Source organism: Barbatula barbatula (genome assembly GCF_947034865.1).
Source record: "Barbatula barbatula genome assembly, chromosome: 20".
In the NCBI taxonomy this organism is placed as follows: Eukaryota; Metazoa; Chordata; class Actinopteri; order Cypriniformes; family Nemacheilidae; genus Barbatula; species Barbatula barbatula.
Window position 1 is genome coordinate 18,461,354 of NC_136783.1, and position 16,568 is coordinate 18,477,921.

The following is a 16,568-nucleotide window of genomic DNA, read 5'->3' on the forward strand; positions in this document are numbered from 1 at the left end:
TATTGTAATGTTCTTTGAATATTGAGTCTTCATAGAAGACAGATCCTCAGCTTACTATTACAGTACAAATATCTTCTCCAAACTGGATCCGATGATCAAACTTTTCTCACAAAGAGAAATACAAAACTGAAATTGTTCGTGTTGTCTAATGTAGACTTTCAATGTGATGTTGGTAGTTTGGTGTGTCTACCAGGGCCTCCAGATGGCGCTCTTGTTGACATTCATCTCTTTGTTGGAGGTGTTGTGGTGTGTGGAGCTCAGCTGAGGCAGGACACTTTCTCTCCTGATCTGTTCAGATGGTGTCTGCAGGTTCTGGAAGTGCTTCAGCAGTCTTCTCTGGCTCTGTGTCTTCTGTATGTCGTGTTTGGACAGAAAGTGCACAATGTCATGGACACACCTGGAGAAGCCTTGATTGACAGCATGCGTACTGGAGTCCAGAACAGACTGCTGGTGTGTCAGGAAGCTGACTGTCATCTCCAGTATATCTGCTTTCTCCAGCTTGGAATCAGACTGCTGCTTGAGGAACTCTGGATCCAGAAGAGCCTTGAGCTGCTCGATGCTTCTGTTGATACGATCTCTTCTCCATGATTGGCTTTCTCAGCTGAAAACAGAAAAGACGTCAAGTGTCTTGTCGTTGAAATGGAGATGGTCGTCTGAGATGATTGTAGGGGTCATGTCTGTATCTCTGTGCTGTAGATCTCTGTGTAGAGTGAGTCTGGTTTGCACGGCCTGCAGCTCCTCTATTTATACTCTCAAATCTCCATATGAATGTGTGGAGCTTGAGCTCGCTGGACTTTCTCACACTTTCTAGCCAATGGAAGAGCCGGAACAAGAATGTGGGGCTGCCAATTCAAAGGTTTTTATCTTCATTGTCTTGGACTCCAGATGTGTGTGTGTGTGTGTGTGTGTTGGTCAGTGTGAGTAAAGATCTCCTGTGAGGTTCCCACACTGACTCTCTGTCTTCACATCAATGAAACACAAAAGCATCCAGAGTCCTGAATGGAGCATTAGTGATGGCTGAAGACTCTCCGCTCTTACTGACGTCACCGACCATCTGGAGGGAAACGTCCTCATGATGACCAACACGTCATGACTTCATGCCCAGCATATTTTAATTCAGAATTTATACTGAATATTATATTCCAAACTGAACTTTTAATACAAACAAATATTTATGTAAAATGTTAAGAAAACATGTAGACAAATTATTTGCCTTAATGCTAAAGCTTACTTAATTCCAAGCATACATTTTCCATTTTTATGCGTGAAGAGAAACAAATGTTAATATTGAAATGTTCTTCATGGGAAGAAGTAGATCAGTTTTGTCAAGCTCATGTGTGTAAATTTCCATAAGTGTGTCAAGTCTCTTGTGTGTTTGCGTGATATATATTGAGGTTGTTTGGGGTGTTTAAGATGCTTATGACACTAGAAGTGTGATCCTGTTCTGCAGAGTTTTCCCACACGCAACAATAGAAGTGTGTCTATTCATATGATAATGAAGCTTTAGATGAGCAGCTCCAACAAGATCCGACAGAAGATGATTCACTGTCATGTCTTCAAGAACACATTGATTTTTACTTAAACTGAAGAATTTAGAGATCATCACATTATCTTCTTCATGTAAGAGATTTTTGCAGATATTTTAGCAATTATAGAAGTTTTGCTTTTGAAGGTTAGGTCTGTGTGTCTGATCTTGAAAGGAAGAGAGGTCCTGAACTTTCAGGAAAAGACAAAATTGTAGAAGTGATCAGATTTTATTTTTAAGATTCTCCAAGACACAAAGTATTAACAGAGCAGATTTTTTTATTGACCACAGTGCATGAAACCAAAACATGTATTTAGTCACAAAAATGTATCTCCACCCATTAATGAAAACGTTTAAATATATCATAAAGTGGATGTAATAAAACTGCTTCATTTTATGATCAATGGAATGTTTCAATGACACTTCTGGGCCGTTTTCAACATTGGTTGGAGTGTATAAAACAGAACGGTTTGTCAACAACATTTGAAATCAGTGTCATTTACAAAGTAACAGTTTTGTGACATTGTACAGAAGAAGATTGAATCATCGTATGCACAATAACAATACAAATATCTTTCTCAAACTGGAACTGAATAAATTCCTCGCAAACACACATCTGTTTCTAACAGATTTATGAAGTGGTTCATGTCAGACACACTGATCCTTCTGCTGGAGTCAAAGAGACAAACATCTTCACGCACTTCTGTATTCATCACATTAAATCCCTCGCGCACAACAGAAGTGTGTCTGTTCTCACAGGACTAAACACTCCATCAGCTGTGCTTTAAATCTACAGCAAATGTATTAAATGTTAAACGTGTGTTCTTCAAAAAATAATCTCTCTCCTAAAACTGGACATTTTAAGAAATAAAAGAAACAAATTGAAATCCGTAAATAAACTATGCCCTAATTAGGTTTATTTACGTGCATGGACAATATAAATATTCTCGACAATAATTCAGAAAAAAATAACTTCAGTTTAAGGTATTAAAGTTCATTCAAACTATTACGCACACGCACGCACGGACGTGTGGACAAACACTGAGGGTTGGAGAGAATTGATGGGAGACACAGAGACACACGCTTTCCCACACTTCTGTATTTACTACGGTGAATCACTTACACAATAGAAGTGTGTCCCTGTGACAGAACTGAACACAAAACATCACAGCAGTTCCCACAACTCAAAACCATCTGCACACACTTTACACTTTCACATTTTCTACTGTCATGCTCAGATAATTTTTTTACAATTGTAATATATATATATATATATACTTTATATAAAGGACAGACAACATCAGATTTTGTGCTGAAAATCTAAAATTGTAATACAAAAAATATTCACAATTTCTTGTTTATTTATCTTTGATGTTTGTGATTTGGATCATCCAACAGATCTCACTTACACTCATATTCAGCTTTGAACATCTTGTGGGAACCTGCATTTTCTTGAGTCCCCACATTCATACAGATGAATATAAGTGACCTTACTGGCAGATGGCGACGTGTGAAGAACATCCCATCTATTCACTGAACACAGAAACAATCCACAGACTTTTGTTCACAGTTCTGAGGCTTCTGATTGGCTGAGATGCGAGAGATGTTGGTCTGTGAGTATAAATGGAGATCCTCACTTCTAAAGAGACGAGAGCTTCACACCGAAGACACAAAGCTGAGCTTGAACTTCAACACTTGAAACAACAGGAATCAACATCAGTCATGGCAACATACATGAACATTTCTTTCCAGAGCGACATCAAACATCAAAACGTTCAACACGCGAGGTGAACAAACACCATTATTTGACACAATTATTAGTGTCATCTAAAGTGTTTCTCTTTGTATTTGTATTGAACCGCATCTAAAAGTGATTTTGTTCTTGTTTCAGATGTGTTCTGACGTGCTTGGAAAGAAAGTGTGGAAACAGTTTGGAGAAAGTCAAGTGTGCTCTGGGAGAGTATCTTCAGAACGGCATCAGTTCAGATATTTTGGAGAGGGCCGTGTCTTTCATCACCTTGAAAAGAGTTTTACTTTCTCATGACGGCTACTCCAATTATTCCCGTGACATTCTGCGTCTGTTTCCTGATCACACAGAGGATGTAGCGGCGTTGTGTTCTGAAGAATAAACATTACGTCACCATCATGATGATGTCATCAACTACATCATCATCATCCACACAAGCTGTATCGAGAAAAGTTGAACACTAAAATGCTGTTTATATGGAGTTTATACTGTAAATACTAGTGACTTGTACATTGGGATGCAGATTTTAAGTGAAAATGTTTGTATTTTTACACTCAGATGTTTTATTACAGTAATAACTGTTCCTCGGTTTTGTTTGCATTATATGCATTATTATTGGTACGTGTTTTATAAATACGTGAATATCTTTAAGCTGCTGTGAGTTGAGTGGCATTACATTTTAAACCAAAACTTCTTTTAATGGAAGAGTTGATTTATGTTAAGTGTTGTGATTTATAAACCACACAAAGTGACGATTCTGTCCAAAATAAAGAAAGTAAACGACACATTTCTTGTCCAGTCAATAATTCTAATGAAAGTTACTTCATCAGCAGGAAAGTTGAGATTATTGGTTTGCACAATGTAGAATAGTGTAGAATAAACAAATATACATTTAGCAAATGTTATTATTATACATTATACAGAGAGTTCAAAGAGAAAACAGTAAAGGGGAAGAGATGTGCAGTAGACAGTGCAAATGTAACAGAAATAAATACAAAAGGTGCAGAATATAAATAGTGTGAATGGGAGTTTTATAACAGCTACACCAGTATCTGAATGAGGAGTGAGTGTGTAGCCCTGGTGTCCACACCTTAAAGCTTGATTCTTCATTGAAGTTCAGTTCTGAGATGGCACAAGGGTGTTCAAGACTGTTCAAGGAGATGCGTGTCTTGAGGGATATGTAGCGTCTTACAGAGGGCAACAGAGTAAAGAGGTTGCCAGGGTGGGACGAGTGTTTATTACTATTAATGTGAACAACATTGACTTGTGTTTGGTCAAGTTGGAGAAGATCATCTGAGAGAATGTCATTACATACAACAGGTTTGTGTTATTGGTGGTTTCTATTCTTTGTTCAGCTCTTTTATAAAACAATCTAACGTTATTCTTATGAAGCTCATATTATCAGTTCATGAATCCTCGTTTATGTTCATCTTTTTTATATTGTGTTCTCTGTACAAACCTCATTTTCTTCTTTAGGTCGAATAGGAAATTGAAAAACAGTGTAAGTTGGAAGTAGAAACACAAATCACATGAATAATGACAGATGAGGTGAAAAGATTTTCATTTGATTGTTTTATTGCAGCAGAAATACATTCACTGAACTGCTTTAGTCTTCCAAAACATTCAATAACCTTCACAGAAGGAAACAACTGATCACACGATCAATTCACATCAACTAAAGTTCCTGGTGAAAATATAAACCTTCACAGAAGGCACAATGACAGCTGTATACAGTTAAAGACTGTTGATAACCAACAATAATAAACCCTCAAAAAAAGAGTCGATTTGCATCATGTCTATTATAGAGCAAAGAGAAAATCTTCACATATGAAATATAAAGTCTGACTGCTGATAATCTCAGCCATTATTAAATTTCACACCCAATGTGGGCCATTTCATATAAACTACACAGAATTCATAACCATGACAGTAATATCAATACATTCACATTTCAATGTGATATAAAGTATCTGTAAGATAAATAATGTCAGAGGAGATAAAACACCTCAAGTCTGGAGCTCGTGACATAAACCAAGCAGAATTCATACAGCAAGATTCTTGCCATTACTTTACATTCAATTAAATTTGTTATAAACAATTGTAAATCTGTTTGTCTGTAAACAAACTTTTTCTTTAGTGAATGTGTCTTTCACATGATGTGAAAATATGTCATTCAGTTCAAGTTTATTCCCATCAGGACTTCTTTAGTCTCTTCATAGAAGACAGATCCTCAGCGTACTATTACAGTACAAATATCTTCTCCAAACTGGATCCGATGATCAAACTTTTCTCACAAAGAGAAATTCAAAACTGAAATTGTTCGTGTTGTCTAATGTAGACTTTCAATGTGATGTTGGTAGTTTGGTGTGTCTACCAGGGCCTCCAGATGGCGCTCTTGTTGACATTCATCTCTTTGTTGGAGGTGTTGTGGTGTGTGGAGCTCAGCTGAGGCAGGACACTTTCTCTCCTGATCTGTTCAGATGGTGTCTGCAGGTTCTGGAAGTGCTTCAGCAGTCTTCTCTGGCTCTGTGTCTTCTGTATGTCGTGTTTGGACAGAAAGTTCACAATGTCATGGACACACCTGGAGAAGCCTTGATTGACAGCATGCGTACTGGAGTCCAGAACAGACTGCTGGTGTGTCAGGAAGCTGACTGTCATCTCCAGTATATCTGCTTTCTCCAGCTTGGAATCAGACTGCTGCTTGAGGAACTCTCGATCCAGAAGAGCCTTGAGCTGCTCGATGCTTCTGTTGATACGATCTCTTCTCCACGATTGGCTTTCTCAGCTGAAAACAGAAATGTAAAGACGTTAAGCGACTTTGTCTTAGGAAACAAGTAAAAACAGAACAGGTGAGAGGTGCTAAAGTCATGTTGATGTAAGCAGGTGCTGAATGTACCTTGTTGTTGAGATGGAGATGGTCGTCTGAGATGATTGTAGGGGTCATGTCTGTATCTCTGTGCTGTAGATCTCTGTGTAGAGTGAGTCTGGTTTGGACGGCCTGCAGCTCCTCTATTTATACTCTCAAATCTCCATATGAATGTGTGGAGCTTGAGCTCGCTGGACTTTCTCACACTTTCTAGCCAATGGTAGAGCCGGAACAGACAATGAGGAATCTGCTTTAGCAGATGAAGTGATTTGTGCGAGTCCTGCTGGAGTCGCAGAGACAAACAGCTTCACACACTTCTGTATTCATCACATTAAATCAATGGAAGTGTGTCTGTTCTCACAGGACTAAACACATCATCTGTTCATGTGAATGTGTGTATAAATCGCAATCTACGAAAAGGCCCTATTTTTGTGAAAATAAAATGTTGTTTTTCATACAGCTTTGGGTGAAATAAATGAATCATATAAATTAATGTTAATAATTCAATGGTGCCTAAAGTTGCTTCAAGGGTGCATATTTCTTTAATTTTACACACATTTACCTTATTGTGCATTTACCTAATATTTTTTATTGTTTATATTAATACATGGTATGTTTAAATTTTTTAAATAATCTATGTCATGGGAAATATTTCTAAACAAAAACTTAATGAATTGTAAAAGTCCACAGGGTATTTGTCATTATCATATGAATAGACACACTTCTATTGTTGCGTGTGGGAAAACTCTGGAGAACAGGATCACACTTCTAGTGTCATTAGCATCTTAAGCACCCCAAACAACCTCAATATATAACACGCAAACACACAAGAGACTTGACAAAACTGATCTACTTCTTCCCATGAACAACATTTCAATATTAACAATTGTTTCTTTTCATTTATCGAAATTATTGAAATTTTATACAATTAAGAAACAAATCTTTATCATTATTCCATTTACATGTCTTTTTCACACATTATATTAAAGTTTTGTTAAATGCATTAGAAGACATTCAGATATAGTGTGTAACTTTGTCGATATCAATAATATGCTCGGTTAAAAGCTGTGAATTTCTAAATGAGAAAGTTATGAACATAATATATTGTTTAGAATCAAATGTGACTTGTGCATGAAGTCATGACGTGTTGGTCATCATGAGGACGTTTCCCTCCAGATGGTCGGTGACGTCAGTAAGAGCGGAGAGTCTTCAGCCATCACTAATGCTCCATTCAGGACTCTGGATGCTTTTGTGTTTCATTGATGTGAAGACAGAGAGTCAGTGTGGGAACCTCACAGGAGATCTTTACTCACACTGACCAACACACACACGCACACACACACACACACACACGCACACACATCTGGAGTCCAAGACAATGACAAAGATCTCTGAATTCCAGAACACGACTCTAAAGCTTTAGATACAAATAAACTCATCTCTACATTTTCCCTAAAAAAACATTTTATAAAACTGAACACTGTATGAAAATTTGCATATTGTTTTCTGTCAATGAATATAAAAGTTTTTATGAACAGGTATGAAGGACACGATGTGAATGAAATCCATCTATAAATAAGAGATGGCACAAGTGTAAAACACAATATTATAAACATTTTCATGGATGTGATGTTTGTCTGAAATGAGCGTCTCTTCCACACGTGTGTAGTGTTGAGTAACGTGTGCTGTTTGAGTGACATTGATGTGAACATCAGGCAGCAGATCGGATCTCTTTACAGGGTCGCCACTTTCCCACATTCACACAGTGAGTCTCTCCATCAGCTCCAGTCACCCCTCCACCTGCTGCCCTGACACACCAGCTTTGTGTCCCGATAGAGGATCATTGAGCGTTCCTCATTGTCTGTTCCGGCTCTTCCATTGGCTAGAAAGTGTGAGAAAGTCCAGCGAGCTCAAGCTCCACACATTCATATGGAGATTTGAGAGTATAAATAGAGGAGCTGCAGGCCGTCCAAACCAGACTCACTCTACACAGAGATCTACAGCACAGAGATACAGACATGACCCCTACAATCATCTCAGACGACCATCTCCATCTCAACAACAAGGTACATTCAGCACCTGCTTACATCAACATGACTTTAGCACCTCTCACCTGTTCTGTTTTTACTTGTTTCCTAAGACAAAGTCACTTAACGTCTTTACATTTCTGTTTTCAGCTGAGAAAGCCAATCGTGGAGAAGATGCGCAGGGATCGTATCAACAGAAGCATCGAGCAGCTCAAGGCTCTTCTGGATCCAGAGTTCCTCAAACACCAGTCTGATTCCAAGCTGGAGAAAGCAGATATACTGGAGATGACAGTCAGCTTCCTGACACACCAGCAGTCTGTTCTGGACTCCAGTACGCATGCTGTCAATCAAGGCTTCTCCAGGTGTGTCCATGACATTGTGCACTTTCTGTCCAAACACGACATACAGAAGACACAGAGCCAGAGAAGACTGCTGAAGCACTTCCAGAACCTGCAGACACCATCTGAACAGATCAGGAGAGAAAGTGTCCTGCCTCAGCTGAGCTCCACACACCACAACACCTCCAACAAAGAGATGAATGTCAACAAGAGCGCCATCTGGAGGCCCTGGTAGACACACCAAACTACCAACATCACATTGAAAGTCTACATTAGACAACACGAACAATTTCAGTTTTGAATTTCTCTTTGTGAGAAAAGTTTGATCATCGGATCCAGTTTGGAGAAGATATTTGTACTGTAATAGTACGCTGAGGATCTGTCTTCTATGAAGAGACTAAAGAAGTCCTGATGGGAATAAACTTGAACTGAATGACATATTTTCACATCATGTGAAAGACACATTCACTAAAGAAAAAGTTTGTTTACAGACAAACATATTTACAATTGTTTATAACAAATTTAATTGAATGTAAAGTAATGGCAAGACTCTTGCTGTATGAATTCTGCTTGGTTTATGTCACGAGCTCCAGACTTGAGGTGTTTTATCTCCTCTGACATTATTTATCTTACAGATACTTTATATCACATTGAAATGTGAATGTATTGATATTACTGTCATGGTTATGAATTCTGTATAGTTTATATGAAATGGCCCACATTGGGTGTGAAATTTAATAATGGCTGAGATTATCAGCAGTCAGACTTTATATTTCATATGTGAAGATTTTCTCTTTGCTCTATAATAGACATGATGCAAATCGACTCTTTTTTTGAGGGTTTATTATTGTTGGTTATCAACAGTCTTTAACTGTATACAGCTGTCATTGTGCCTTCTGTGAAGGTTTATATTTTCACCAGGAACTTTAGTTGATGTGAATTGATCGTGTGATCAGTTGTTTCCTTCTGTGAAGGTTATTGAATGTTTTGGAAGACTAAAGCAGTTCAGTGAATGTATTTCTGCTGCAATAAAACAATCAAATGAACATCTTTTCACCTCATCTGTCATTATTCATGTGATTTGTGTTTCTACTTCCAACTTACACTGTTTTTCAATTTCCTATTCGACCTAAAGAAGAAAATGAGGTTTGTACAGAGAACACAATATAAAAAAGATGAACATAAATGAGGATTCATGAACTGATAATATGAGCTTCATAAGAATAACGTTAGATTGTTTTATAAAAGAGCTGAACAAAGAATAGAAACCACCAATAACACAAACCTGTTGTATGTAATGACATTCTCTCAGATGATCTTCTCCAACTTGACCAAACACAAGTCAATGTTGTTCACATTAATAGTAATAAACACTCGTCCCACCCTGGCAACCTCTTTACTCTGTTGCCTTCTGTAAGACGCTACATATCCCTCAAGACACGCATCTCCTTGAACAGTCTTGAACACCCTTGTGCCATCTCAGAACTGAACTTCAATGAAGAATCAAGCTTTAAGGTGTGGACACCAGGGCTACACACTCACTCCTCATTCAGATACTGGTGTAGCTGTTATAAAACTCCCATTCACACTATTTATATTCTGCACCTTTTTTCTTTATTTCTGTTACATTTGCACTGTCTACTGCACATCTCTTCCCATTTACTGTTTTCTCTTTGAACTCTCTGTATAATGTATAATAATAACATTTGCTAAATGTATATTTGTTTATTCTACACTATTCTACATTGTGCAAACCAATAATCTCAACTTTCCTGCTGATGAAGTAACTTTCATTAGAATTATTGACTGGACAAGAAATGTGTCGTTTACTTTCTTTATTTTGGACAGAATCGTCACTTTGTGTGGTTTATAAATCACAACACTTAACATAAATCAACTCTTCCATTAAAAGAAGTTTTGGTTTAAAGTGTAATGCCACTCAACTCACAGCAGCTTAAAGATATTCACGTATTTATAAAACACAAAAAATATAAAAAATATGCAGTGTAACTGCCAATAATAATGCATATAATGCAAACAAAACCGAGGAACAGTTATTACTGTAATAAAACATCTGAGTGTAAAAATACAAACATTTTCACTTAAAATCTGCATCCCAATGTACAAGTCACTAGTATTTACAGTATAAACTCCATATAAACAGTATTTTAGTGTTCAACTTTTCTCGATGCAGCTTGTGTGGATGATGATGATGTAGTTGATGACATCATCATGATGGTGACGTAATGTTTATTCTTCAGAACACAACGCCGCTACATCCTCTGTGTGATCAGGAAACAGACGCAGAATGTCACGGGAATAATTGGAGTAGCCGTCATGAGAAAGTAAAACTCTTTTCAAGGTGATGAAAGACACGGCCCTCTCCAAAATATCTGAACTGATGCCGTTCTGAAGATACTCTCCCAGAGCACACTTGACTTTCTCCAAACTGTTTCCACACTTTCTTTCCAAGCACGTCAGAACACATCTGAAACAAGAACAAAATCACTTTTAGATGCGGTTCAATACAAATACACAGAGAAACACTTTAGATGACACTAATAATTGTGTCAAATAATGGTGTTTGTTCACCTCGCGTGTTGAACGTTTTGATGTTTGATGTCGCTCTGGAAAGAAATGTTCATGTATGTTGCCATGACTGATGTTGATTCCTGTTGTTTCAAGTGTTGAAGTTCAAGCTCAGCTTTGTGTCTTCGGTGTGAAGCTCTTGTCTCTTTAGAAGTGAGGATCTCCATTTATACTCACAGACCAACATCTCTCGCATCTCAGCCAATCAGAAGCCTCAGAACTGTGAACAAAAGTCTGTGGATTGTTTCTGTGTTCAGTGAATAGATGGGATGTTCTTCACACGTCGCCATCTGCCAGTAAGGTCACTTATATTCATCCGTATGAATGTGGGGACTCAAGAAAAGGCAGGTTCCCACAAGAGGTTCAAAGCTGAATATGAGTGTAAGTGAGATCTGTTGGATGATCCAAATCACAAACATCAAAGATAAATAAACAAGAAATTGTGAATATTTTTTGTATTACAATTTTAGATTTTCAGCACAAAATCTGATGTTGTCTGTCCTTTATATAAAGTATATATATATATATATATGTATATTACAATTGTAAAAAAATTATCTGAGCATGACAGTAGAAAATGTGAAAGTGTAAAGTGTGTGCAGATGGTTTTGAGTTGTGGGAACTGCTGTGATGTTTTGTGTTCAGTTCTGTCACAGGGACACACTTCTATTGTGTAAGTGATTCACCGTAGTAAATACAGAAGTGTGGGAAAGCGTGTGTCTCTGTGTCTCCCATCAATTCTCTCCAACCCTCAGTGTTTGTCCACACCAGTGTTTAGTCCTGTGAGAACAGACACACTTCTGCACGAGGGATTTAATGCGTGAAGATGTTTGGGAGGGCAACAGTGTGTGTGACATGAACTACTTTATATATACGTTAGAAACCAGATTCACTGTGGTCAGTTTTAGCTCTTCCATTGGCTAACTGTGAAAAACGTATTAAATGCATCAGTCATGTCTTCCATGTAAAGAATGACAACATATGATGGAATTAGACTGATCCTGCATCGGAAGAACTAATCTTAAAGCGCCATCTGGAGGCAGTTTATCATTGACACGTATGTGAGTCTGGTTTTGTGGCCGTTTTATTTGCTTTCATAAAAGGACAGAGAAAAAAGTAAATTCTACTTCCTGTCTTGGCCTTTTCCAAAAATGAATGAGACATTTATGTTTTAGATTTGACATGTAAATTTCCAATATTCACAATTGAATATTTTGTGTTGAATATACGCAGACGCTACCTAGGCACTTAACCATAGATATTCATATTCATGCACTAAACATGTGATCTTATTTATTGCGTTTTTTACGTGTGGTAATACGAAATTGCGCTTTAATGTTAAATTGGTATTATCAGTAAATATATTGTATTCTAGAGTTTTAGACCTTTCCAATGATATATATTGTAGGTTGTTATGATTGGATTAGATTGTATATGATTTATTTAAAATATTTCCAGCATTAAAAAGCAATGTTTTTATATGCTGGTTTAAGTGTTTAGAAATGTTGTGTTTAGAAAGTTGCGCTTATCAGTTTATGGTCATCATGAGGACGTTTCCCTCCAGATGGTCGGTGACGTCAGTAAGAGCGGAGAGTCTTCAGCCGTCACTAATGCTCCATTCAGGACTCTGGATGCTTTTGTGTTTCATTGATGTGAAGACAGAGAGTCAGTGTGGGAACCTCACAGGAGATCTTTACTCACACTGACCAACACACACACACACACACACACACACACACATCTGGAGTCCAAGACAATGACAAAGATCTCTGAATTCCAGAACACGACTCTAAAGCTTTAGATACAAATAAACTCATATGTACATTTTCCCTAAAAAAACATTTTATAAAACTGAACACTGTATGAAAATTTGCATATTGTTTTCTGTCAATGAATATAAAAGTTTTTATGAACAGGTATGAAGGACACGATGTGAATGAAATCCATCTATAAATAAGAGATGGCACAAGTGTAAAACACAATATTATAAACATTTTCATGGATGTGATGTTTGTCTGAAATGAGCGTCTCTTCCACACGTGTGTAGTGTTGAGTAACGTGTGCTGTTTGAGTGACATTGATGTGAACATCAGGCAGCAGATCGGATCTCTTTACAGGGTCGCCACTTTCCCACATTCACACAGTGAGTCTCTCCATCAGCTCCAGTCACCCCTCCACCTGCTGCCCTGACACACCAGCTTTGTGTCCCGATAGAGGATCATTGAGCGTTCCTCATTGTCTGTTCCAGCTCTTCCATTGGCTAGAAAGTGTGAGAAAGTCCAGCGAGCTCAAGCTCCACACATTCATATGGAGATTTGTGAGTATAAATAGAGGAGCTGCAGGCCGTCCAAACCAGACTCAGTCTACACAGAGATCTACAGCACAGAGATACAGACATGACCCCTACAATCATCTCAGACGACCATCTCCATCTCAACAACAAGGTACATTCAGCACCTGCTTACATCAACATGACTTTAGCACCTCTCACCTGTTCTGTTTTTACTTGTTTCCTAAGACAAAGTCGCTTAACGTCTTTACATTTCTGTTTTCAGCTGAGAAAGCCAATCGTGGAGAAGAGATCGTATCAACAGAAGCATCGAGCAGCTCAAGGCTCTTCTGGATCCAGAGTTCCTCAAGCAGCAGTCTGATTCCAAGCTGGAGAAAGCAGATATACTGGAGATGACAGTCAGCTTCCTGACACACCAGCAGTCTGTTCTGGACTCCAGTACGCATGCTGTCAATCAAGGCTTCTCCAGGTGTGTCCATGACATTGTGCACTTTCTGTCCAAACACGACATACAGAAGACACAGAGCCAGAGAAGACTGCTGAAGCACTTCCAGAACCTGCAGACACCATCTGAACAGATCAGGAGAGAAACTGTCCTGCCTCAGCTGAGCTCCACACACCACAACACCTCCAACAAAGAGATGAATGTCAACAAGAGCGCCATCTGGAGGCCCTGGTAGACACACCAAACTACCAACATCACATTGAAAGTCTACATTAGACAATTGGACATTTGTTTCTATTTTGAACACTTCAAACGTTGTTCTTAATTGACCATATAGGTCATAAATCTGTAAAGCTGTCATGCCAGATATTTGTTCTGACATATTATTCAGCTAAGCAGAGTTGGTATTGTATACTACATTTAGAACAAGATCTATGATTAAGTTTTGTCAATGTATACAAAAAAGTAAAAACCCATTTGGGGTTGTTGTATTTATGTTTCTTGAGAAATATTGCGCCATAGAAGAAAAGCAGCACCAAATGTCCAATATTAATGAACACAGATCCGGCCAAAAGAAAAGCTGTGTCTCGAAAATGTTTCACATTTTCACTGGTTTCTATGGCCTCTGATGAAACTAAATATTTTTTGAGAAGGTGTAAGCCCTGCATATGCAGATTTTTCCTTTTGGTCTAAAGAAAAATTGCAAATGATATTGTTTAATATCTCAATTCCTAGAGATTTTAAAGCTCTTGCTTCAATGTTCTTGAAGTCATACTTTACATTCTACTTTGTACTATGTGCATACTTGTGTATATACTTCTGTACTGTGAATTATTGAACTGTCTTTTATAAAGACACCTTCCTTGGGCAACATGAAAACCCTTTCACTGTAAATGTGAAACTTTGTTTCCTTCTGTGAAGGTACTCATTTTGACGTTTTTTTCTTTGAAGGCCATTGAATGTATTTCAATCAGTCTGTGGCGAAATAAAACAATCAAAAGAAAATCAGTTGGTACTTCTTTCATCAACTTTTGTCATTTAGCAGAAGTCTTTAGAAGTCATTTGCACAAGCAGATTTAGAAAATGGGGAAACTGGGGAGAGGAAATGGAGGGAAATGCATGCAACGTGTTTACTTACTTTCATTTAATAGTCTCTTTCTCTTAATTTAGTTTTTATAATTGGTCAAACTGTGGAAAGGTTCCCTAAACGTCTTTCTAAAGGAATGTGCAACCATGAAATGTTAATTTTAGTCTATAAAAGTGTCTTTATGATTCTGATATTTGTTTTATCATATATCGGTCAGCTACATTTTTACGTTTATAGTATTTATTTAGCAAATGTTTTTAACCAAAGTGACTTGAAAAAAAGAGAGAGCATTGAACATTTTGTCCATTAAATGTTGTGTCATTTTTAAGCTATTCGAGTGTGCTTTTAGTATACATTAAATTAAATAATGAAGTAGCTTACATTTTCTATCTACTTAGCATGATTAGTTTGGTATATTTGGTTAATACTTCTCATCTTTTGATGGAAATAGAATTAAAAATGTAATGAAGTATTCTAATTTGCCTTGAAGTTTATTCCTCAAATACATTAAGAATTTGATTGACATTTCGCTGTTATTAAATCTGCAGGGGTCTCGTGATTTAAAAAAAATATATATTTTGTGTTTTTGTTTTTTTCTTTTTAACCCTGGTTGTGAGAACAGGGACTTTTGCTTAAAGTTCCCTAACTCCCAAATATTGGGTTTAACTGAGGGCTTTTGGGATGCTAATGGCACTAAGCTGTGATTCTGGGTACCCGGACTTTCCCACACTGAACAATAGACATGTGCCTATTCACATGCTAATGAACGTTTGATCCTATAATAAAACTTCCCCTGGGAGACTGTTGAACGCTTGTCATCTAGTGAACAGATAAACACCACTCATGACAACTTGACAACTGTGTGCTTATTTACATTTATAGAGACAAATTAACACACAGTAGAGAAATTCATTGCAAAGCGAAGCTGGATTTGTATGTTTGTTTTTTGTTCTTACTGTAAACGTCATTCATCATTCCCAGAAAACTGTTGAGTGTGTCTCAATAAATGATTTGCAGTGTGTTAGGATACTGAATTTGGATATCTACCCTTAAACATGTGGGTCAACGACGTTTAGATGTCCCCATCAAAAGAAATGTACAAAAGGGATATTATGTCCATAGAAAGCATATTAAATGTAAGTAAAATGTCTACTTTATGATTTCAACAAAGGTTTGGGAAAATAAAATGTCAACATTTGGTTGAAATAATGTTACATTGCCATTCAGTGTAACACAATATTTGCTTATTGTATTATATCACTTTTTCAACTTTGTCAATAGTAGTATATTTTTATATTTGTGACCAAAATGGCAAATTGACAACTTTTAGTACACCACTAGTTTACAACTAGATTTTCTGTTTTTACTGCAATTACACAACCAACGAAGTTAAACAAGGAATGAACAAAAAAGTAGAAGTATATTGAATTTATTTGTCTTTCCATATGATGGAAAATATTTTAAGCACACTTTCACACAAAAGTATTTGCAGAGAGATGCTCTCTTGAGAATATTCGTGTCAATACAAATGTCATGAAAGCAAACGTGCACATACACGTTATTTCAGTTGAGCATAGAACGGCTCAAAAAATATATATTCACCGTAATGTAGTTAACATATACAGCAGTACATAGATACAATATCCATGTGTTA

The 16,568-nt window shown here is 37.2% G+C and overlaps 1 protein-coding gene and 3 pseudogenes across 4 annotated transcripts; 2 read left to right on the forward strand and 2 right to left on the reverse strand.

Annotated features, from left to right (window-relative positions):
* Positions 1–186: 186 nt before the first annotated feature.
* Positions 187–1,074, reverse strand: LOC306909778 (transcription factor HES-5-like; annotated as a pseudogene). Its single transcript has 2 exons — positions 1,052–1,074; positions 187–842 (listed from the first exon to the last, which is right to left on the reverse strand). The product of its transcript is annotated as a transcription factor HES-5-like (transcript).
* A 3,765-nt stretch (positions 1,075–4,839) lies between these two features.
* LOC306909083 (transcription factor HES-5-like) lies at positions 4,840–6,216 on the reverse strand (annotated as a pseudogene). Its single transcript has 2 exons — positions 6,169–6,216; positions 4,840–6,057 (listed from the first exon to the last, which is right to left on the reverse strand). The product of its transcript is annotated as a transcription factor HES-5-like (transcript).
* A 1,925-nt stretch (positions 6,217–8,141) lies between these two features.
* Positions 8,142–8,771, forward strand: LOC306909651 (transcription factor HES-5-like). Its single transcript, XM_079483607.1, has 2 exons — positions 8,142–8,204; positions 8,316–8,771. The coding sequence occupies exons 1-2, from the start codon at positions 8,157–8,159 to the stop codon at positions 8,736–8,738; spliced, it is 471 nt and encodes a 156-aa protein (XP_079339733.1). The 5' UTR covers positions 8,142–8,156; the 3' UTR covers positions 8,739–8,771.
* Positions 8,772–13,488: 4,717 nt separating this feature from the next.
* On the forward strand, positions 13,489–14,062 carry LOC306909080 (transcription factor HES-5-like; annotated as a pseudogene). The gene is made up of 2 exons: positions 13,489–13,536; positions 13,648–14,062. The product of its transcript is annotated as a transcription factor HES-5-like (transcript).
* Positions 14,063–16,568: the final 2,506 nt, after the last annotated feature.